The sequence below is a fragment of the Mustela putorius genome, unplaced genomic scaffold (assembly GCF_011764305.1).
Source record: "Mustela putorius furo isolate JIRA1106 unplaced genomic scaffold, ASM1176430v1.1 tig00537350_pilon_pilon_pilon, whole genome shotgun sequence".
Classification (NCBI taxonomy): domain Eukaryota; kingdom Metazoa; phylum Chordata; class Mammalia; order Carnivora; family Mustelidae; genus Mustela; species Mustela putorius.
This window is the reverse complement of record NW_025422471.1, coordinates 23,613,445-23,639,443: the sequence shown is the minus strand read 5'-3', so window position 1 is coordinate 23,639,443 and position 25,999 is coordinate 23,613,445. Positions and strand designations below refer to the sequence as shown.

The window sequence follows — 25,999 nt, the reverse complement described above, 5'->3', positions numbered from 1 at the left end:
GGAACAGAACAGTAATGATTTATGACTACAGATACATAGTGGTCAAAAAAAAAAAAAAAGAGAATTCCCAAATAAAAATTTTCTATCGTTTCCGTTCTGTAATAGAGTCAAAAAAATACAAGCAAAGGCTTACATATATACAAAATTCAGAAATGAATCCTATCCTATCCTATCCTATAAACATTTCTAACCACTGAAATACTAGTAACTATAATTTCTTCCTAACATGGAATTCAACTGTTGTCCATTTACTGTGAAGCGGAGAATAGTTATACAAAGACAAATAAGATAGTCTAGTAAAGAAAGTCCCAAACATAATCATTGCATATAACAGAAACATGTATAAAGGATAACAGGAATATGAAGAGCACCAATGGAGTAAGAAAGATTATGGAGGGTTTCTAACAAGAAGTGACATCACAGAAGAATCTTAACAATTTGGCTTTAACTGAAAATAGGAGGAAATTTCCTAGATTGAAACTAAACAGATGGTTTTAAGTTAAAAACATTTTATGTAGAGCACTAACAGGCAGTACTGAGCTATTATACGGTAAATTTCAGCCAAAGAGAATAAAGGGTTGGGGCTGGAGAAGTAAAATGGGCTCCAGTGAGGGACTTTAAATTTGTCACAGTTGAACTTGGAACCTATTCTGCAAGTACATAAACAAGAAAAGATAGAAGTATGATATAACTTTGTCTGACAGTTAACCTAAGAAAATGAATTTTTACTTTTCACATACTTACTGTAACTTTATTGCTAACCATTATAATTATCTGAACAAACTTTGTACTTCTTTCAAATTCTAGCTCCGGTCTTCCTTCTCTAAGCAGTCTTTCCTAACTAATCCCATTTCATGACATCTTTACATTATGAAGCCCTATATAATAACCTCCGAGCCATATCCTATCAAAGTCACGGTTAGTATGCCTTTCTATATACATATATATCATATATTCTAATATCTTATTTAATTATATATCACCTTTAATTAATTGTCACTGGTTTTATTTTTTTCCTCAAATATGTGATAATACATCCTCTACCATTTTCATACAACTTACACATACAACCCAACACCAAAACACAAAATGATCTTGATAAAAGCTTGTGGAATCAATGGTAACAGAAAATAATACCAAATTATTATAGATAATAATTCTTTTTTTCAGGCACTATGTTTTCCAAAAGGATCAAGGCATTGTATGAAATGTCGTACCAATATGGTATGTTGTTGCATTTCAAAACCAGCCTTTTAAAATCCAATAAAAGAGCGCTATAAAAGAATCAAAGAAGGGAACATCAGGGCCAAAGATGGAAGAAAGGAGAACAAAGTGAGTTGATAAGTATTTACTCCAGAGATACAAATGTAGTGATCTGAAAGGGCACCAGCATCCAATGTTTATAGCAGCAATGTCCACAATAGCCAAACTAGGGAAAGAGCCCAGATGCCCATCAACAGATGAATGGATAAAGAAGATATGGTATATATATACAATGGAACAATACTCAACCATCAAAAAAATGAAATCATGCCATTTGTAACGACATGGATGGAACTACAGGGTATTATGGTAAGCAAAATAAGTCTATCAGAGAAAGACAACTATATGATTTCACTCGTATGTGGTATTTAAGAAACAGAACAGGGGATCAAGGGGAAGGGAGGGAAAAATAAAACAAGATGAAACCAGAGAGAGAAACAAACCATAAGAGATTCTTTTTTTTTTTTTTTTTTTTTTTTTTTTTTTTTTTTTGAGAGAGACAGAGAGAGATCACAAGGCAGGGAGGCAGGCAGAGAAAGAGGGGGAAGCAGGCTCCCTGCTAAGCAGAGAGCCTGATGTGGGGCTCAATGCTAGGACCCTGAGATCATGACCTGGGCCGAAGGCAGTGGCTTAACCCACTGAGCCACCCTGGCACTCCCGTAAGAGATTCTTAATCAAAGGAAACAACCTAAGGGTTGCTGGAGGGGAGGGATTACAGGGATGGGGTAACTGGGTCATGGATATTGAGAAGGACACAGACATATAATCATGAGCCATAGGTATTATGTAAAACTGATGAATCAATGACCTCTACATCTGAAACTAATAATACATTATATGTTAATTAACTGAATTTAAATTAAAAATTAAATAATGTTTAAGAAATTAAAAAAAAAAACAAAGTGAATCAAGAGGATAATACACTTTAAATTCTACCCTATAATAAATAGACAAGTCTTAATTTTCTAATAATAAACATTTATGTACATGAGAAATATATAAGTGAGAATTCAAATTCCCTTCAGTTTTAAGTTATAAAATCTATAAAATTATCATAGGCCCTAAAAGGCTCACAAGTGAAAACCAGCATAGGGTCTCTAAAACCAAAATAAAGCTAAAGATGTCTAAAGAATGTTTGTGGGGAAAAAACTGTCACTGGGTTTTACTCAGTATAAGTACAGACTAACTCTTAAGAGCTAATCAAATAAGCCTCCATGAGGTGTTAACATTCCACATACCATTAGAGGTCGTTGGTATTATTAAAAAAGCACCTACCTGTACAATTTCTGTATTGCATGGGCTGCATTCTTCCTCACATATGGTGATAAATCAGCAGAAGCCTCCTTAATAGCAAGCATCATAATTGGTACAATAATTGGTACTCTAATACTCGATAGAACTCTCAAAGCACTTGCACGGATTAGTTGATTTGGGTCCTAAAAATAGTGCAAAAATATTCATCAAAATTTCAAGTTTAACATTCCAATTATATCTTTATGACACAGTTAATTGGTGCCCACAGGGTAAAATAGAACAACACTTGATCTTAGCCAAAAGGCCGAGAAGTGATGTAAAATACAACAAGAGAAAAAAGCTACTTAATTTAAAAGATTAGTATATGGAAATGTGTAAGAAAAAAAGAGTTAAATAAATGTTCATTTCTCTGAATAATGTTTGAACAAGAAAAGTAATGGTTATAATTCTAGTCAATCATTCATTAATAAGCATGTTGGGTTTTTAGAGATTCACAATTACAAAATGCTACAGGTTATAAATTTTATCTTTAAAAAGTCATGTCCCCTCATTACACACTTTCAACAACTAGTTGGTATAATGATGAAGAGTTCTTTGATGTACGATAATAAATAAAATATAAAGGAATCTACAGAAAAGGAAACACACCGGGAAAGATCTAGTTGGTCATACATATTATCTACACTGAACAGGCATACATATTATCTACACTGAACATGCATACATATTATCTACACTGAACAGGCAATGTGAGGGGCCTTTCAACTCTTTCAGATCTCTACTGTGCCATTTAGATTCTTGCTCCAGTTCTTTAAATCACACACCTTCAACTTTACACAAACCTTGTAGCTATCTGCTGGCTCACACTATTATTTACCTTCAGAGCTCGCTGAAAAGTGCTTATGGACAAAAGTGCCAGATCCTGCTGTTCTTCAGCATACCGGACCAAGTAAACATATACTAACTTCTTGATCTGTTTAAAAAAAATAAAATCATTTAATCCTAGCCAAAATTAAAAATTCAATGTTTTGAATACCAAATCCATTCTCAATTTTCCTGAAGTAAATATTTCCTGAATAGCTTATATTGTAATATACAGATAATACATTGTAGGATAATGAATAGCACCAAAAAGCTTATAAAATAAGCATTTTAATAATCTAATCTATAATAGAAGCATTCTATCAAGGTGTTCTGTAACAAACTCCAACAGGTCTTAAGGGCTAACTTGCTTCAAGCTTATGCACTCCTCGTTTGCTGACCTAAGTCCCTTGGTCTACATATGAACTAACCTACTTTCCTTGAGAACTGCAGACCACCGGCCTTAAGGAATAAAGGACCAGACTTCCCCAGAAGGGAAGTCCTGACCACACTGGAACACAGCTGCTGCTGATGCCAGCAAGTCTGTCCAGGGTCATGCCAACATATGACTATTTGCCTGGGCACCACCTTCTCCTGTAGTTGGCCCAGCACCAACCCCCAACATCCCATACCTTCCCCTTTAGAACTTTCTGGCTTTGCCTGGACATGGAAGGTGGTCTTTGGGACATCAGTCCACCATCTTTCCAGGCTGCCAGCTTCCTGAATAAAGCAACCTTTCATTTCCCACCATCACCTGTCTCTCTTGATTTTCAAGCACCAAACATGTGAACCTGAGTTCAGAGCCAGTTCTGTCGGATAACACTTTCTCTTGAAGGGAATAAGAAATCCCTGAGCAAAACTCAAACAAGAATATTAAAATATTAACTGAGGGGCGGCTGGGTAGCTCAGCGGGTTAAAGCCTCTGCCTTCGGCTCAGGTCATGATCCCAGGGTCCTGGGATCGAGCCCTGCATCAGGCTCTCTGCTCAGCGGGGAGCCTGCTTCCTCCTCTCTGTCTGCCTGCCTCTCTGCCTACTTGTGATCTCCATCTGTCAAATAAATAAATAAATCTTTAAAAATAAAATATTAACTGAACTGTAAAAACATTTTCAAAATGAAGGATACAAACACTAGAAAGACCTTGGGTTCTGTCCACTAAATACATAGTATTTGAACTTGTGTTTTCTCATCAATCAAAAGGTGCTGGAGCCCCAACCCCGACCATATGTTAACAGTCACATTCCGATATATATTACATGATATTTTCAGCTTAGTAAGAATAAGATAGACCAATAATATCAATTTTATGTAATAAAATTTTTATGTAATAAAAATTCCAAAAGACTGGAAGTGTCTTCCAAAAACTGTTTTAAATGGCAATTTAATCACTAAGTCTATATAACAGAATTATGATGAAGAAAAATAAAAATAAGAATTTGAGTTGAAATTCATCAACTGCTTCTTTCTGACACTGCTCACAGCCTGTATCTTCCTTCTCAAGTATCTTAAGATACCAGTGTCTGATTAATTTCTTAATATATCAAGAGAGTACAGATCTAAAAGTTTATAGAATGTTCATAGAGCACAGGAAATGAGGGGAAGCAGCTGGAAATAGGTGGAGTTGATGCTGAAAAGGAAAAAGAATGCTACACCAGGCCACATTTTATGTCCTACTAACCAATCTGAAATTTTTTAAAGATAATTGCCATGGCCTTCCTTCCCTCATCCTCCAATTTCCTATGACGCAATGTACTTGTTTTGTTTTTCTTAAGTAAACTCTAGACCCAATGTGGGGCTTGAACCTACAACCCCATCAAGAGTCACACGTCCTACCAAGTAAGCCAGCAAGGCACCCCAACACAGCATATTTTGGAGTTCCTTTACTATCCTGTTTGCTTCCTTCTGAACTCACCCCAATTTGTCCACATTACTTTTAGTGTAGTACCTCAAACTACAAATGAAGTTTAAGTAGAACAAGTTAAGGCCATGTTCCATGTGAGGGGCTTCCACTGATAGATCTTATTCTTAAGCATACAATATACCTTCTCTAAATGTACACTGACTAAACAAAGCCATATTTGAGTAAATGTCCTAGTCAGGTTTTCTTCTTTTAAAAAAAGGGCAATATCGTACATTTATCTATAGAAATTGTCGACAATCTAGATTCAATCCATCACAGCACGCTCTTAAGATAATTTTAGACCCCACCTTGTATTTCAACCTATTTGGATATTCTTTACAATTTTAGAGGTAAAAGTGAAAACTTAATGAGCATCCTTTCTACATCTTCATCATTATTTTTTTTAAATGCTAAACATATTGTGTTAAGCTGATACTAATCCATTCTTCTCCAGTGTAAGGATAGGGTTATAGGTAAAAGTAACCAAAAAAATTTTTATTTTATTTATTACAAATACCCTTCCATGGTGAGTGGATCAAGTAAGTCTTAAAAACAAAAATAAAACCCTTAAAAAATTAAAACTCAGTACCCAACGCTGTCCATAGTCTGCCCCCAAATTCCTTTCCAGTCAAAGAGGAACAGTAACCAGATATAACTTGCACTTTTTTTGTCTCGATCTCCACTCACCTTATCACCCTACCTTCCCCCAAGTTCTGCTAATCATATCTTCCACAAAGCAAAAGTGAAACAATAAAATGCCCATTAAAGATGAACAGCAAAATAAATAACAGGATACCCATATAACATTATACTATGCAGTCACCAAATAGATTTAAGTAAATCTGCACTTGACATTAAAAATATGTCCTTGCAGGGGCACCTGGGCACCCCAGGTCATGATCTTGGGGTCCTGGGATTGAGCCCCACATCGGGCTCTCTGCACAGTGGGGAGCATGCTCCCCCCCCCGCCTACTTGTGATCGCTCTGTCAAATAAATAAAATCTTTTTTTAAAATGTCCTTGTAAAATGTTTTAAGGTGCAAAATCATATGCATTATATGATATCACTTCTATACTAATAAAAATGCACACTTTTTTTATTAACCTAAGGTACACCATCAATTTTAAGATGTCCCATTATTTTATAAACAATAAACCCTGCCAATTATAAGTCACCATCAATTCTTAACATTAAGTCTCACCTGCAGAAACTTTAAAATACAAAACCAACATCTTAGAATGGACATAATATGGCAATAATAGCAAATACCTTATATATAGCAATAACTACATCCCAGGTGTTATTATCAATGTTTTACTTAAATTAACTGATTTTAAATTTACAATTCAATAAACAGGTACTATTACTCCTATTTTACCAAGGAAGAAACTGAAGCATAGTGAGGTTTAGTAACTTGACCAAGATGGCACATCTATTAAATGAAGAACTAGGATTCAAACTTAAGCCTAAGTTAAGAAATCTATGTAGTAAATTGTTAGCAGTGAGTATATCTGAGGTATTCACTCTTTATGCCTTTATTATTTAATTTTTTTACAATGAATATTAATAGTGTGTTCAGATAAAACAAAGATATTTTTACTTCAGGGTAAATCTCATCTTTCTTAATTTTCTCTACTATAAAATAATAGTCCTTTCGTGGATTATAAAAGTATTTGAAACTTTTCATTATTAAAAAAAAATCTCAAACTTAAAATATTTTTAAGTTCCTACATTTCCACAAAGACAGCTTTTTCTGTAGCAGTGATAAAATACAGGCACTAAAACTGTTTTAAACCTCTCCAACAGGTCAACAAAAGCTCAAGCTAAATGAACAAACTTTAGCAAGTCAACCAACCTATGACAGTTCTTCATATTGGAACATCAGCCTATCAGGAATAAATTCACTCAAAACCACCACCACCACCACCTCTGAGCGCCAATCAATCAACAGCAGTCTCAGCCAAGTGATCACATATTCACAGAGGATATCAACCCACTTAGGCCACTGAAAGTCCACAAACCGTTTCAATGTTCACTTAGAAGCAAGCAGTCTTACACAAGAATACAAGTAGGTTCCAAAATTATATAATGCTATTATATAAAATGGTAACCATGTGATCCAAAATATACCCAATGTTTTATATTATAGTTAAATGGAAATATAAAGTTTTTAATTACAGTTTAAGAAGCATTTATCTAATTGTCTGAGGCAGAAATAGCTTTTTCCACTACCAGATTTTTAAGTTCTTAAGATTACAACAGTGCCAAAAAGCAATTAACACTGCTAGTTGACTGATTTATACAATTTTCAATAAATCAAATCAACACACAGATGCATTTTTAAGTAAGATATTTCTCAACTCCACCTTAGAATGAACAAGAGGTTACTTAAATACCAGAACCATTCCTTATTCATCTGTATATTCTCAGGATCTGTATCACATGTCTGGCATATAGTAAGAGTTCAATAATTAGCTGAATGAAACATCACTGCCCAGTGGTAAACTGAAAAAATTTACCAAGATATTTCCCATAATTGCTACATCAGGAATCTAACATCACAATAGCTATAATTCACCAAATAAAGGCCTAGAAAAACATGAACATATTATGAAGAGATGACAGATATTACAACGATTGCCTCCAAAGTCTTGAACTTGTGGGTTTAAGAAAAAAAAATTAATCATTTAAAATATTCTTTTTCCTTACTAATTATATTCACATCCAGTCTACAATTCTCTGTAGTTTCGAAAGAAAATGGATTAGAGTCCACCCATCCCCTCATCCTCCTGTGATTTATTTCTCAGCAACACCTTTATTTATCAAGTAACTGTACAGCCAACTTTTAAGGCTGAATTATGAACTCCAGAATATATCCAGGGGTTTATATTGGCAACACTGAAACATTCAGATCTACAGCTGAGCTAGCAGGCATTGCTGTAATTACTCACTATTGGAGAAGGATTTTTATGACTGTTATAGCAAAAAGCATAACAATATTAAATCACAGAAGGTTGCAAAACACCAAATTTGTTCTAGTTCTGTTATAAGAATCAATCAATATTGACCACAAGAGGCCTATGCACTGACTGGCTGCAGGTGTGCAGAGAAAGCCTAGTTTCCCTGAAACCATTCTGTGACCAGAAATGGGAGTACTTAAAGCTCCGTGACTACACCATTCTCTGATCAGTTACCTTCATTCAATGTTACAACACTCCTGGCTGTAAAGCTAATCATAGCAGAGCCCCAGTAGGCTGGAAGAACACAGGCAGATCTGTTTAATTAGTTTATCAATACCAGTACATCAAACTTCATGAGTTATTGACTAAACCTTTGATTATTTTTGTACTATAACCACTGATTGCTTACTAGGTAACTTTTGGTATCATTTGACATCAAATGGAAGATGACGTACAGCTTAACTGGGTGTCTAAGGCAGCATGTACTCATAAAAATGAAATTTTGCAGTTGATAGCAATGAAACATCAATCAATTCTCTAAACATAAATTTTAAGAAGCTTATGTCAGTCTTCTCACAACACTAGAGGATTAAGTATAATTTCAAAAAACAAGGTATTTTGAGAACAAAAGAAATCCGACAAATAGACCACTAATTATGTTTATAGTGACATTTTTGTCGCAGAACATTAGGCAGTATAAGAGAATCTGAGTGTAAAGGGAAAAGATGAACAAACAGGGAAGTTCTACTATTATAACTCCTGAACAGTACAAACAGCTTTGGATGAACAATAAATAACACAGAATTTTCTGTTTATAAGACTATAAATCCAAGGGAAACTAGCTAATTTACTGCCAATTACTAAGGACTTGCTCATTTCTACCAATCTCTAAAACATAAAAAAAAATTATACCAATGCCAGATACCTCCCAAAGAATAGCTAATACCAGATATTGATTTGGGGCCAAAGTCGTTAAGGCAGAAGAGGAGGAAGGAAGCACCAATTAGGAAGGACAGCTCTAAAAGGGTAACGGTCTAAGATGGATTCTCAAGTCAAGCCACCGGGCTTTGGATTCTGACTCTGAAACACAGTAGCTGTGTGACCTTGGTCAGATAATTTAACCTGTCTGCTATCTCACCCTTATATATAAAATTTGGGAAATGACAGAATCAACCTCACAACGTTATCTGTGAGGATAAAATGAGGGTATATGTAAGCACTCATATCTTTTAAATGTTAGCAATCATTGTTCCTAGGAATAGAGACCCTATTTAAGTCCAATATTAAATGAATTAAGTGTTTTGATTTTAATTTTCCCAAGTTAGTCAAACCGAGTTTATGATAACAAATCATTTGGTAGCAAAATTCACTTATCCAAAATATACAATGTATGCATTATGTCATAAAAAAATTAAGTATACTTTAAAAAGTATCTAAAAATGGGTTTAAAGTACATCTCTTCAAAATCTTATAATATAAATTATTCTAATAAAGTTAAAATGGCGATGGGAAAATGTTTCTTTTCATATATGGAAATGTGGGCTTCAGAAATTGTATAAAATATACTCCTACTTTTACTCTTCCAGATATATTTTTTTAAGATTTTATTTATTTTTGTGACAGAGTGAGAGATCACAAGTAGGCATAGAGGCAGGAAGAGAGAGATGGGGAAGCAGGCTCCCTGCTGAGCAGAGAGCCCAACACAGGGCTTGATCGCAGGATCCTGAGACCATGACCTAAGCTTAACCCACTGAGCCACCCAGGCACCCCCCTTCCAGATTCTGAATACATAAATCAAAGATTATTTAACCTAACTTACCTTATATTAAAAAAAACTATTTAAACCAATTTACCTTATATTAGAGACATAGTAACACACAATACACTGTCATAGTATTAAAATAATAGCTAAGAGTGAACTTCACATCAATCTTGTATTTGTATTATATAACTGAAGTATGACCTCACTAATCTTACTGTTCTACTTAAAAAATTCTACCATCACTCTCAAGATTATTTTATTCACTCTTATTTTTTTCTGTATCTACCCAATCTCTTCATTAAAAAAAAAAAAAAGCTTTATTTCTAAAACTAAAAATACTTAAGCATGGACTATAAAATTGCTAAAGATATATAGCTCATTCAGTATATTCTGGCCATAAAGCACTATAAGACACTGCTATAGAAGTCTGATGCAGAGGCTAGAAAAAAATGATGTGAATTTTCAAGTATGTCACAGGTTATAAATTGACAATTCCACATACAAAGTAGGGGAAACTGAGACTAGTGTGTCATTTGATCAGCAGATTTTCATATGAAGCTATAATTTAATAATAACCGAGAGACCTGGTTTACCCTCCTACCTTAACCAAACAGAAGATTGAAAAACAGTTTTCATATGTTGGACAACAAGCAGCCCAGTACTGTGAGTCCTCAGAGGGAAAAGTCAAAGTGAGTGCTACTGGAGAGGGCTATATATCCACCAGCACACCAGGGGCAACTCAATAGAATCCTGAAGACTCACTGTGCTCAGTAAAGAGAGATCAAAGTTTGGAGACCAAGACTGCTAGAATTTGCAGGGCAGAAAAACAAACAGGAGGAAACTTCACAGAGATAGTGAGAAGGAGACAGCACACACACTGCAGAGGACAACCACCGAATCTTAGACTAAGCACTGTCATGCACAAGAGAGATGAAACTACCTGAGTCCAGATTAAAAAAAAAAAACAAAAACCAAAAAACAAACAAACAAACAAAAAAACACCAAAAACCAAAAAACAAACAAAAAAATAACAACAAAAGAACAAAGAACACCAAAAACAAACACCAGAAAAAGGCAGAACAGATCTCAAAGATCACAAAGAGTTAGGAATAATTCATGTCCCTATCAGGCAGACACAAAATGTCTGATAAATAAATACATGGGTTTTTAAGTAGAATCCTAAGAAGAACATCACTTTAGGAGTGGGATTAAATTAATCTAGACTAAAAATATTTCTGTATTCCCTAATTAAGCTTAAATGCATGCTTTGCAAAATCAAATGATTCCATATAATTTAACCGTATACCACAAGAAAATCAACACAATTTAAAGGAATACAACAAGATCCAACAAATGACAACATAAACTTTATATTTTTAAGAAGCTAATTAAAATTTACTAAGGATATTTAAAAATTAGGAAAATATGAATCATAACCATGAGAAAAATCAATCTATAGAAAAAGACTCAAAATGACAGAAATTATAGAAACAGCAAAGGGACACCTGTTCAGGAGAACATGTGACTCTTGATTTTAGAGTCATGAGTTTGAGCCCCACTTTGGGAACAGTTTAAGTTAAAAAAAAAAAAAAAAAGGCAGCAGGACTTTACAATGACTTGTAAATACGCTCCAAATGCCCAAGAAGGTAGACAAAAATATGACTATGTTGTGGAGAGAATTCCAAGACGTGAAAGTGACCCAATGAAACATCTAGAGATGAAAAGTATAAAAGTTGATACAATAAATACAGTGGAAGAGATTAATGAGTTAGACACAGCAAAAGGAAAAGTCAGTTAACTTGAATATACAGCAAGAGAAACTATCAAAATGAAGCAGAGAGAGAAAAGACTTGGAGGAAAAAAAAAACAAACACAGTAACAGGCACCTGCAGGACAACATCAATTAGTCTATATGTGTACTAGAAGTGCCAGAGGGAGAGATAAGAGAGAAAATATATTTTTGAAAATTTAATGGGTGAAATTTTTCCAAATTTTAAGAAAACCTTAAATCCACAAAATAGAAGATGCTCCACAGACTTGGGAGGATAAACATGGAAAAAAAAAAAAAAGTCAAGGTATATCACAATCAAGTATAGATCCAGTGCTGGAGAGAAAAATCTTAAAACCAACAAGAGAAAAAAAAGACATATTACACACAATGAAACAGAGATTAACAATGACAGGAATGACAGGAAACTTGCAGGACAGAAAACAAGGAAATATTTTTTAAATCTTAAACAAAAGAGGCTGTAAATGTACAACTGTATATTTTACTAAATATTTTCAAATTATAGGCAAAATAAAGACTTTTTAAAAACAAAAGCTGTAAGAATTCATTACCAGCAAAACAAGAAATGTCCTCTATCCTAAGGAAAATAATATCAAATATAATATTTGGGCTTATACTAAGGAATGAAGAGGGCCACAAATGGTAAACATGTCAGAACGCTTGAAAGACTTTGGGGAGCGGGCAGCTCATTTTTAAATCTCTTTAAGAGATGATGAATTTCTGGTAATTTTGGAATAAAATTGTACCAGAACAATTTCCCACAGAAAACTAAAAAAAACTAGACATGTTACCAAAACACTGTGAGCCCTGGTGGTGAAATAGCAGTAGACAGTATATAACTATATACTGGTTAGGAGTGTATGTTCAAAGATGACAAAAAAGAGAGCCATGTAAAGTAAATTTTCCACTCTCATGGCTTTCTGGCAAGGCCAAGTGAATAGTGGATGAAGTCCAAGTAGAGGTACTGATGGACAAACCAGTTTCTCTAGCAAAAGGAACCCCCCCCCCCAAAAAAAAAGAACTTAGAAAAATTATGGCCACTGAAGAAAGTAGGGGAATCCCGGCAGGAAGAGAGGTGGAGATGGGCCCCTCAAACAATTCTTAATCTCCTCCAGCCACATCTCTGACAAAATCCTGAACCACACAAGCAGAGAATAGACTCAAAGCAGCTCAGCAAAAGACAAAAAATACCAAATGAGATTGAAGCTGCTACTTAAGAAACAGAATTTCCAATCTGAACCCAGTCAGGATAACCACCTTCAAAATATCACCTGTGGAGGAAAAATAAAATAATACAGAATCTCCAGAATTTAATGTAATGACAAGAACAGAACTGAAAATTACCCAACATAAGAATAACTAAGGAAATGGAATACCGGAATACTGTGTACATATACATAGACACAAGAAAACACAAAAAAATCAACCAAATGCAAGCTTAAGACAAATAGGACATTAGAACCAGCAGACAATGACTTTAGAGCTGCTATTATACTTACTCTTAATTAGGTAAAAGAAAATGGTGTGTCCTCAATTAATGAAGAATAAAGCAAATCTCACAAAAAATAGAAAAAATAAGAAAGAAATGGAAATTCTAAAATGAAAAAATGTTCACTGAATGTACAATCAAATAAAGACGGCAGAATGAGAGTGAACTGGAAAACAAATGAATAAAAATCCAATGTGAAGAAAACAAAAAAGATATAAGAAAACCAACAAAGTTCATATACTGTTAGAGAATATCAAAACTACAATACATATAATTTCAATACCAGAAGAAGAGAATAGAGCAAAAGATTATATAAAGATATAATGGCCACACTGATGTTTATAGTAGCATTAATTACAATAGGCAAGATATAGAAGCAGCCCAAGTGTCCATCAAGTGACAAATGGGTAAAGAAGAGGCTGTGTGTGTATGTGTGTGTGCGCGCGTGCACGCACCTGTACAAACAGATGTGTGGAATATTACTCAGCCATAAAAAAGAATGAAATCTTGGCATTTGCAATAACATGGATGGAGCCAGAGAATAGGATACTAAGTGAAATAAGTCAGTCAGAGAAAGACAAATATCCTATGATTTCACTCATGTGGAATTTAAGAAACAAAACAAACAAAGGGAAAGAGAGAGACACAAAACAAAAAATGGACTCTTAACTGCAGAGAATAAAATGATTGTTACCACATGGCAGGTGGGTAGGGGGATGCGTTAAATAGGTGATGGGGATGAATGATTACACTTGTGATGAGCACAGAGCAATGTCTGGAAGTGTTGAATTATTATACTGTACACCCATGACTAAAAAAAAGAAAAGAAAGAGAATAAAACAAAAGATAAGAAAGCAAAAGAAAAGACAAATGACAGCCAAAATCTCCACAAGTTTGGTCAAAAGCAGAAATTCACAGATCTAAGATACTCAACAGACACCAAGCTAAATGAACACAAAGAAGCTCAAAGCAAGACAACTCAAAGTCAAAGATAAAGAGTAAAACATGAAAGCATCGAGAGACAAATGACAAATTATCTAAGTGGTATCAATTTTTCAGTTAATAGTGACATTATATAAAGAATTATAGAGGATCTTTAAAACATCTTTAGAATGCTAAAAGAAAAACAACAACAATAACAATTATAAAACCCATAATTCTATGGCCAATGAAACAATCTTTTAGAAACAGATAAAATGAAAATACTTTCAATCAAGAGATTTCATCACCAGCAGATCTATACCACAGCAAAAACTAGTGGTACTTCTTAAGGCAGGAAGATAATGATAGTTAGAAATTTGGATCTTAACAATACAAAGAACAACGGGAATGATATATATCTGAGTAAGTGATAATCACTTTTTTGTTTTTTTTCTCTGAATTTCTTTAAAAGTCATGAGTCTAGGGGCACCTGGGTGGCTCAGTGGTTTAAAGTCTCTGCCTTCGGCTCAGGTCATGAGCCCAGGTCCTGGGATCCAGCCCCACATCGGGCTCTCTGCTTGGCAGGGAACCTGCTTCCTCCTCTCTCTCTGCCTACCTCTCTGCCTACTTGTGATCTCTGTCTGTCAAATAAATTTAAAAAAAAAAAGTTAAAATCATGAGTATATAAAGTAAAAATTGCATTGTCTTATGATGTTTTTAAATTGACACACATAATAACTAAAACCTAATAGATAAGAGGAACATAGAGGTATATAGTTGCAAGATTTCTGTATGTTAAGTGAATAGATGCAGTATTAAATGAAACTACAAAAAGTTAAGAATGAATACAGTCAATGATAAAATAATGCAGAGATAAACATATTAAAAATAAAAACAAGTGCGGCGCCTGGGTGGCTCAGTCATTAAGTATCTGCCTTTGGCTCAGGTCATGATCCCAGAGTCCTCGGATCAAGCCCCCACACTGGGCTCCCTGCTCAGTGGGAAGCCTACTTCTTCCTCTCCCACTTCCCATGATTGTGTTCTCTCTCTTGATGTATGTGTCTCTCTCTGTCAAATAAATAAATAAAATCTTTAAAAATAAATAAATAAAAAATAAAAACAAGAACATTTAAAACAGGATTTCCTCCAAAACAAGAGAAGGAAAGGAAAAGAAAAACAAAAGGAGCATAGAAAAGAAACAGTGTAACAGTACACTCAAATCTGCACACATCAACAATGACATTAAGTGTTAAAAGAATAAACAATCCAATTCAAAGGCACAGTTTAACATAATGGATAAAGAAAAGATGGAGCTACATGTTGTCAATAAAAGACGCACATTAGATACAAAGACACAGAGAGGCTGAGAGCAAATAGATATATACACTATACAAAAAGATGAACAGGCTGGAGTGGCATAGTAATAACAGATCAAATAGACTTTAAGACAAAAAATATTACCAGAGATAAAGAAGGACTTATTTTAGGATAACAAGGTCAATTCTTCAGGAGAAGGAATGCTGCCTGACAGGAGTACTTTAAAATATATGCTAGGAAATGGCTAAATTAAAGGGAGAAGTAAACAATTTCAGAATCATGATTGGGAGGTTCAAAATTCCTCTCCTAGCAATCAGTGGAACAAGTAGAGAAGTCAGTAAAAACAATTTTAAAAATATAAATAAACAACACTATCAACCACATTTATTTAAATAACGCTTATAGAATATATATACAACAATAGCAGAATACACATTCTCTTTAATTGTACATGGTATACATACTATAATAAACTTTGGTGATCTATAAACAAGTTTTCATAGAGTTGTGTTTTTTTTAGATTTTATTTATTTGACAGAGACAGAGATCAGAAGTAGTCAGAGGCAGGCAGAGAGAGGGGGAGAAGCAGGCTCCCTGCTGAGCAGAGAGCCCTATGTGGGGCTCAATCCCAGGACCCTGAGATCATGACCAGAACCAAAGGCAGAGGCTTAACCTACTGAGCCACCCAGGTGCCCCAAGTTTTCATAGAATTTAAGAATGAAATAATATTAGGTATGTTTTAAGACTAAAATGGAATTATGTTACAAAGCAATCAACATTAAGATCATTAAGATAACCCTCTCACCCCCAATATGAGGAAATTAAACAACATACTTTTAAATAATCCATGAGTCAAAATAGAAATCATTAAGTAAGTAAAAAATATTAACTAAACAACAATGAAAATATATAAAATTAAATTTAGAAAATGCAACCGAAGTAATGTTTAGAAGAAAATACATAGTGTTAAAGGTTTATAATAACAAAAAGATTTTATCTGAGTCCCCAACTCAAGATATCAAAAAAGAGCAAACCCAAAATTATATATAAGCCTAAAATATCAAAGATAAATACAAACTCAATAATAATAAAAAAAAAATCCATGACATAGAAAACAGAAAAAAGTAAACTCATAAAAACAAAAGCTGGGGCGCCTGGGTGGCTCAGTGGGTTAAGCCTCTGCCTTTAGCTCAGGTCATGATCTCGGGATCCTGGGATCGAGCCCCACATCAGGCTCTCTGCTCACTGGGGAGCCTGCTTCCTCCTCTCTCTCTCTGCCTGTCTCTCTGCCTACTTCTGATCTCTGTCAAGTAAATAAATAAAATATTAAAAAAAAAAAAAAAGCTATTTTTCAAAAGGTCAATAAAACTGATAAGGCTCTAAATTGTTCAAAAGAACTAGAGCAAAGACAACAACTACCAATATCGGAATGAAAGAAAAAATATCACTGCGGAAGGCAGACACTAAAAAGTACTAAGGGAGAGCCGCCTGGATGGCTCAGTGGGTTAAGCCTCTGCCTTCAGCTCAGGTCATGATCCCAGGGTCCTGGGATTGAGCTCCGCATCGGGCTCTCTGCTCAGTGGGGAGCCTGCTTCCCCCACTCTCTCTGCCTGCTTCTCTGCCTACTTGTGATCTCTCTCTCTGTCAAATAAATAAATAAAATCTTAAAAAAAAATACTAAGGGAATATTAGAAACAACTTTAGGTTAATAAACTGACTACCCAGATGAAGTGAATAAATTTCTTGAAAGACAAATTAGCAACCCAGAGCCCAGAAGAAATAGAAAATCTTAATACCCCCCTGCGGGGCATCCACTAAGAGCATCTTCAGGATGGATGATTGGCCAGAAGGATTTACAGGACTCAAAAACTTGTTATACTTAGGATTACGGTTCATTACAGCAGAAGGATACACAGTTAAATTAGTAAAAGGAGAAGTTACATGCGTGAAGTCAAAGGAAACCAGGCACAAGCTTTTAAGAGACCTGCCACCAGTGGAATCACCATAAGATCTGCTTAATTCCTTGAACAACAGTGTGATGACATATATGAAATACTTCCAACTGGGGAAACTTGACTGAGAAAGACAGTCCAGAGCATTTATTAAGGTTCGGTCACATAGGTAACTGTACAACTACATACACTGTCATCACTACATATGAGATCAGTAACTGAAGCTCCAGAAGAGGAAAAGAAAAAGCAGGTGTTTACCATAAATTACAATTTTAGTATACACTATCTGGACAAACTGGTACACCATGGCTCAAGACAACAGATACATCAAATACTTTTATCACACAGAACAGTCCAATAGCTCTGTCTGCCCAAGACAGACAAGGGACTGTCTTAAAAACAGACCTTTCTCATGACTATACAAGCTTTGAGCAACCCATGCTGGTGAGTTAACTATTTCCCAAAGAAGTCTATGCCCAATAAACAATTGAAATTCATAATTTAAAACCTTCCCATGAAACAAACTCAAAGCTCAGATAACTTCACAGTAAGGATAAAATAATACCATATAAGATGAAATAACTCCACACATATTCTTTAAGACAACAAAGGGAAACATATCCCAACTCATTTTATAAAGCTAATATTAACCTGATTATCCTAATATCAAAACAAAATCCAATGAAAGTAAAAAGAAAAAAAAATCCTTCAATAACACAATAATCCTTCAATTCACACAATAGTTGTGAAATTCCTTAACAAAAAGTTAGTTAGCAAATCAAGTCTAACAATATAGACAAAAGATTAATATACCATGAATAAAAAGGTTTAATAAGTGAAAATTAATCCGTCATTGACTTTATCCAAAAAAATAGAAAAAAATATGATAATTTCAACAGTTACAGAAAAAGCACTTGAAAAAATTCAAAACTCATTCACTATAAAAACTTCCAGCAAACTAGGGATAGAAAGAACTCTTCAACATGATTACAGACAGCTTGTTAAAAAAAGAAAGAAAGAAAGAAACCTATAGCTGATATCATAATCAATGGGAAAAGGCTTAGTGCTTTCCAAATAAGAAGTAAGGCAAGTATAACCATACTCATCACCTCCATTCAATACTGTAACGTAAACTGTACTCAGTATAATATGACAAGAAAAAAAGAATAGAAACTAAAATTAGGGGCGCCTGGGTGGCTCAGTTGTTAAGTGTCTGCCATCAGCTCAGTTCATGATCCCAGGGTTCAGGGATCGAGCCCCGCATCCTGCTCCCTGCTCGGCAGGAAGCCTGCTTCTCCCTCTCCCATTCCCCGAGCTTGTGTTCCCTCTCTCACTGAGTCTCTCTCTGTCAAATAAATAAATAAAATCTTTAAAAAAAAAGAAAGAAAATTATAGTTGTACATGATATGATCATTTATGTAACAAAGTCAAAGAAATCTATAAAATAGCTATCAGAACTAAAAAGGGACTTTAACAAGGACACAAGATCAATATACAAAAATCAATTCTGTATGCTAGCAATAACCAATTGGGAAATGAAATTTAAAAGGCTATGTTGTTTAAAATAGTATTCGAGGGGCATCTGGGTGGCTCAGTCTTTTAGGTGTCTGCCTTCAGCTCAGGTCATGCTCCAGGGTCCTGGGATGCTTGTGCTCTTGCTTTCTCTATCTCAAATAAAATCTTTAAAAAAAAAAAAAAAAAAGCATTTAAAACTACTAAAAGCTAAATTTAAAGTACGTGCAAAACTTGTATACCAAAAACTACAAGACACTGCAAAAGGTAATTATAGAAGACCACATTCAAGGATTGGAACACAATACAGTAAAGATGGCAATTCTTCCCAACTGACCTATAAATTCAATGCAAACAAGATCAATTCTAACAGGCTTTTGAAGAAACTGACACGCTAATTTTAACAGTTACATAAAAAGACAAAGGACCCAAATTAGCCAAAATAAGGTTAAAAAACAAAACAAGACTGGAGTGCTTATACTACCTGACTTCAAGACTATAGTAACCTGGGCAGTGTGGTATGGCAAACAGATCAATGGAACAGAACACAATCCAGAAATACACTTGCATCCATAAGATCAAAAATTTTTCACAAGACATGGAAAGATAATTCAAGACAAAAAAGATATAGTTTTCTTTTTAAAAAAAGGAAATAAGATGGGAAGGAGACAAACCTTAAGAGACTCTTAATCTCATGAAACAAACTGAGGTTGCGGTGGGCGGGGTTTGTTAGAGAGAGGGTGGCTGGGTTATGGATATTGGGAAGGGTATATGCTGTGGTGAGTGCTGTGAAATGTGTAAGCCTGATGATTCACACACCTATACCCCAGGGGCAAATAATACATTAGATGTTAATTTAAAAAACGATACTAGTACAACTAAATATCTGGGAGGAAAATGTATCTCGAAATCTCAAATCTTACTTCATATCAGATGCAAACTCTAATTTAAAAACTCTTTGCACAGTGAAAAGTTAATAGAGGAGGCCAGAGACTACTGTCCTTAGAAAGTCTGCTTACAAAGTTGGGCCTAATGGCATCTAGGAACCTGAATCTCAGGGGTATTCCCACATTCCCTAACTAAGAAGCATGGTTTACATTCCAACAATATGGTTTATGCTCTAACATTTGCTTTCTTTTAGGGAGTCAGGAATTTTGGTACTTGCCAGGCAGTTAACGACTACATGAACAGCCCCCAGTGAAAGACTTGGGCACTGAGTCACTAATGAGCCTTCCTAGTGGACAGCACTTGACACTTTTTGTCACAACTGATGCTGGAGGAATTGTCACTGGGAAAATCAGTTGGAAAGGATCTTAGAAGCTTGCATCTAATTTCCTCTGGACTTCTCCCCACGCAACTGTTTCAGGGCCTGATTTTGCTGTGTCTTTGACTATACTAAATCATAGCTATGACTATATCTTGAGTCTTATGAATCCTCCCAGTGAATTATAGAACCTGTGGATCATATACCAGTAACATAGATCACAGACCTAAATAGAACAGCTAAAACCTTGAACTTTAAGAACAATACAGGAAAAATCTTTGACATTAGGTTAGGCAAACATTTCTCAAACAGATCACACAAAAAAGAAGTATAACTGAAGAGAAAACAGATAAAATGGACGTTATCAAAATCAAATATTTGTTTTTTAAAAGGTATTAAGAAAAGAAAAAGGTAAGCCGCACGCCAAGAGAAAATAAATAATAATAAATAACCATCTTCTGACAAAAGACTGGTACCAGAATTTTTACACTTTAATAAAAAAAAATTAAAAACAGGCTGAAGATTTAAACAGTTTAGAGGAAAGATGACTAATCAATGAATCATGAAAAGATGCTCAACATCACTAAATATAAGAAAATGTAAATAAAGGCACAATGAAATACCATTAAATACTAACCAAAGTGGCTAATGTTAAAAAGAGTCTAAGAAGATCAAGTCTTGGAAGGGATGTGAACCAACTAGAACTCCCATACAATTGATGGTGGGGATGTAAATGGTTCATTTCATTTTCCCCTGGAAAACTCGTACACTATTTTCTAAAAATTAAATATACATTTTCCAGACAATGCAACAGATCTATCCCCAGATAATTAGAAAAGAAAAAAATTTTGAAAAATTAAAATATATCACCACATAGAGCATATTATTCAAGTGTATTTCAACAGGTAAATTTAAAATTGTGAAATATCAGATTACAGCAAAGAAGGAACAAAATGTGAACACATGAAATAGCATAGACAAATTTCAGATTCCTAGGTAAAAGAAGTCAAATGAACAGATACCAAACTGTATAGTTTAATTTATAAGAAATTCTTTTATTTTTTATTTTTTATTTTTTTTTTGTAAACATATATTTTTATCCCCAGGGGTACAGGACTGTGAATCACCAGGTTTACATACTTCAAGGCACTCACCAAAGCACATACCCTCCCCAATGTCCATAATCCCACCCCCTTCTCCCAAACCCCCTCCCCCCAGCAACCCTCAGTTTGTTTTGTGATATTAAGAGTCACTTATGGTTTGTCTCCCTCCCAATCCCATCTTGTTTCATTTATTCTTCTCGTACCCACTTAAGCCCCCATGTTGCATCACCACTTCCTCATATCAGGGAGATCATATGATAGTTGTCTTTCTCCGCTTGACTTATTTCGCTAAGCATGATACGTTCTAGTTCCATCCATGTTGTCGCAAATAGCAAGATTTCATTTCTTTTGATGGCTGCATAGTATTCCATTGTGTATATATACCACATCTTCTTGATCCATTCATCTGTTGATGGACATCTAGGTTCTTTCCATAGTTTGGCAATGGTGGACATTGCTGCTATAAACATTCGGGTGCACGTGCCCCTTTAGATCACTATGTTTGTATCTTTAGGGTAAATACCCAATAGTGCAATTGCTGGGTCATAGGGCGGTTCTATTTTCAACATTTTGAGGAACGTCCATGCTGTTTTCCAGAGTGGATGCACCAGCTTGCATTCCCACCAACAGTGTAGGAGGGTTCCCCTTTCTCCGCATCCTCGCCAGCATCTGTCATTTCCTGACTTGTTGATTTTAGCCATTCTGACTGGTGTGAGGTGATATCTCATTGTGGTTTTGATTTGTATTTCCCTGATGCCGAGTGATATGGAGCACTTTTTCATGTGTCTCTTGGCCATCTGGATGTCTTCTTTGCAGAAATGTCTGTTCATGTCCTCTGCCCATTTCTTGATTGGATTATTTGTTCTTTGTGTGTTGAGTTTGCTAAGTTCTTTATAGGTTCTGGACACTAGTCCTTTATCTGATATGTCGTTTGCAAATATCTTCTCCCATTCTGTCAGTTGTCTTTTGATTTTGTTAACTGTTTCCTTTGCTGTGCAAAAGCTTTTGATCTTGATGAAATCCCAATAGTTCATTTTTGCCCTTGCTTCCCTTGCCTTTGGCATTGTTCCTAGGAAGATGTTGCTGCGGCTGAGGTCGAAGAGGTTGCTGCCTGTGTTCTCCTCAAGGATTTTGATGGATTCCTTTCGCACATTGAGGTCCTTCATCCATTTTGAGTCTATTTTTGTGTGTGGTGTAAGGAAATGGTCCAATTTCATTTTTCTGCATGTGGCTGTCCAATTTTCCCAGCACCATTTATTGAAGAGGCTGTCTTTTTTCCATTGGACATTCTTTCCTGCTTTGTCGAAGATTAGTTGACTGTAGAGTTGAGGGTCTATTTCTGGGCTCTCTATTCTGTTCCACTGATCTATGTGTCTGTTTTTGTGCCAGTACCATGCTGTCTTGATGATGACAGCTTTGTAATAGAGCTTGAAGTCCGGAATTGTGATGCCACCAACGTTGGCTTTCTTTTTCAATATCCCTTTGGCTATTCGAGGTCTTTTCTGGTTCCATATAAATTTTAGAATTATTTGTTCCATTTCTTTGAAAAAGATGGATGGTACTTTGATAGGAATTGCATTAAATGTGTAGATTGCTTTAGGTAGCATAGACATTTTCACAATATTTATTCTTCCAATCCAGGAGCATGGAAATTTTTCCATTTCTTTGTGTCTTCCTCAATTTCTTTCATGAGGACTTTATAGTTTTCTGAGTATAGATTCTGTGTCTCTTTGGTTAGGTTTATTCCTAGGTATCTTATGGTTTTGGGTGCAATTGTAAATGGGATTGACTCCTTAATTTCCCTTTCTTCTGTCTTGCTGTTGGTGTAGAGAAATGCAACTGATTTCTGTGCGTTGATTTTATATCCTGACACTTTACTGAATTCCTGTACAAGTTCTAGCAGTTTTGGAGTGGAGTCTTTTGGGTTTTCCATATATAGTATCATATCATCTGCGAAGAGTGATAATTTGACTTCTTCTTTGCCGATTTGGATGCCTTTAATTTCCTTTTGTTGTCTGATTGCTGAGGCTAGGACCTCTAGTACTATGTTGAATAGCAGTGGTGATAATGGACATCCCTGCCGTGTTCCTGACCTTAGCGGAAAAGCTTTCAGTTTTTCTCCATTGAGAATGATATTTGCGGTGGGTTTTTCATAGATGGCTTTGATGATATTGAGGTATGTGCCCTCTATCCCTACACTTTGAAGAGTTTTGATCAGGAAGGGATGCTGTACTTTGTCAAATGCTTTTTCAGCATCTATTGAGAGTATCATATGGTTCTTGTTCTTTCTTTTATTGATGTGTTGTATCACATTGACTGATTTGCGGATGTTGAACCAACCTTGCACCCCTGAAATAAATCCTACTTGGTCGTGGTGAATAATCTTTTTAATGTACTGTTGAATCCTATGGGCTAGTATTTTGTTGAGTATTTTCGCATCTGTGTTCATCAAGGATATTGGTCTATAGCTCTCTTTTTTGGTGGGATCCTTGTCTGGTTTTGGGATCAAGGTGATGCTGGCCTCATAGAATGAGTTTGGAAGTTTTCCTTCCAATTCTATTTTTTGGAACAGTTTCAGGAGAATAGGAATTAGTTCTTCTTTAAATGTTTGGTAGAATTCCCCCGGGAAGCCGTCTGGCCCTGGGCTTTTGTTTGTTTGGAGATTTTTAATGACTGTTTCAATCTCCTTACTGGTTATGGGTCTGTTCAGGCTTTCTATTTCTCCCTGGTTCAGTTGTGGTAGTTTATATGTTTCTAGGAATGCATCCATTTCTTCCAGATTGTCAAATTTATTGCCGTAGAGTTGCTCATAGTATGTTCTTATAATAGTTTGTATTTCTTTGGTGTTAGTTGTGATCTCTCCTCTTTCATTCATGATTTTATTTATTTGGGTCCTTTCTGTTTTCTTTTTGATAAGTCGGGCCAGGGGTTTATCAATTTTATTAATTCTTTCAAAGAACCAGCTCCTACTTTCGTTGATTTGTTCTATTGTTTTTTTGGTTTCTATTTCATTGATTTCTGCTCTGATCTTTATGATTTCTCTTCTCCTGCTGGGCTTAGGGTTTCTTTCTTGTTCTTTCTCCAGCTCCTTTACGTGTAGGGTTAGGTTGTGTACCTGAGACCTTTCTTGTTTCTTGAGAAAGGCTTGTACCGCTATATAATTTCCTCTCAGGACTGCCTTTGTTGTGTCCCACAGATTTTGAACTGTTGTATTTTCATTATCATTTGTTTCCATGATTTTTTTCAATTCTTCTTTAATTTCCCGGTTGACCCATTCATTCTTTCGAAGGATGCTGTTTAGTCTCCATGTATTTGGGTTCTTTTCAAACTTCCTTTTGTGGTTGAGTTCTAGCTTTAGAGCATTGTGGTCTGAAAATATGCAGGGAATGATCCCAATCTTTTGATACCGGTTGAGTCCTGATTTAGGACTGAGGATGTGATCTATTCTGGAGAATGTTCCATGTGCACTAGAGAAGAATGTGTATTCTGTTGCTTTGGGATGAAATGTTCTGAATATATCTGTGATGTCCATCTGGTCCAGTGTGTCGTTTAAGGCCTTTATTTCCTTGCTGATCTTTTGCTTGGATGATCTGTCCATTTCAGTGAGGGGAGTGTTAAAGTCACCTACTATTATTGTATTATTGTTGATGTGTTTCTTTGATTTTGTTATTAATTGGTTTATATAGTTGACTGCTCCCACGTTGGGGGCATAGATATTTAAAATTGTTAAATCTTCTTGTTGGACAGACCCTTTTAGTATGATATAGTGTCCTTCCTCATCTCTCATTATAGTCTTTGGCTTAAAATCTAATTGATCTGATATAAGGATTGCCACTCCTGCTTTCTTCTGATGTCCATTAGCATGGTAAATTCTTTTCCACCCCCTCACTTTAAATCTGGAGGTGTCTTCGGGCTTAAAATGAGTTTCTTGGAGGCAACATATAGATGGGTTTTGTTTTTTTATCCATTCTGATACTCTGTGTCTTTTGACAGGGGCATTTAGCCCATTAACATTCAGGGTAACTATTGAGAGATAAGAATTTAGGGCCATTGTATTGCCTGTAAGGTGACTGTTACTGTATATGGTCTCTGTTCCTTTCTGATCTACCACTAGTAGGCTCTCTCTTTGCTTAGAGGACCCCTTTCAAGATTTCCTGTAGAGCTGGTTTGGTGTTTGCAAATTCTTTCAGTTTTTGTTTGTCCTGGAAGCTTTTAATCTATCCTTCTATTTTCAATGATAGCCTAACTGGATATAGTATTCTTGGCTGCATGTTTTTCTCGTTTAGTGCTCTGAAAATATCATGCCAGCTCTTTCTGGCCTGCCAGGTCTCTGTGGATAAGTCAGCTGCCAATCTAATATTTTTACCATTGTATGTTACAGACTTCTTTTCCCGGGCTGCTTTCAGGATTTTCTCTTTGTCACTGAGACTTGTAAATTTTACTATTAGGTGACGGGGTGTGGGCCTATTCTTATTGATTTTGAGGGGCGTTCTCTGAACCTCCTGAATTTTGATGCTCGTTCCCTTTGCCATATTGGGCAAATTCTCCCCAATAATTCTCTCCAGTATACCTTCTGCTCCCCTCTCTCTTTCTTCTTCTTCTGGAATCCCAATTATTCTAATGTTGTTTCGTCTAATGGTGTCACTTATCTCT

General features: G+C 35.4%; 1 protein-coding gene across 6 annotated transcripts in view; it reads right to left on the bottom strand.

Moving 5' to 3' along the window:
- The window catches only part of AP3B1 (adaptor related protein complex 3 subunit beta 1), a 352,907-nt gene that overhangs the window by 212,032 nt on the left and 114,876 nt on the right, over positions 1 to 25,999 (bottom strand). For all 6 annotated transcript variants that reach the window (XR_006604977.1, XM_004766831.3, XM_045074384.1 and 3 more), the window contains 2 exons: positions 3,395 to 3,490; positions 2,539 to 2,699 (listed from right to left, as the gene is read on the bottom strand). Coding sequence is in view for 5 of the 6 variants with exons in the window: in XM_004766831.3 (XP_004766888.1) it covers positions 2,539 to 2,699; positions 3,395 to 3,490 (257 nt within the window). In the remaining variant the exon portion in view is untranslated. The remainder of the gene's footprint in view (positions 1 to 2,538; positions 2,700 to 3,394; positions 3,491 to 25,999) is intronic.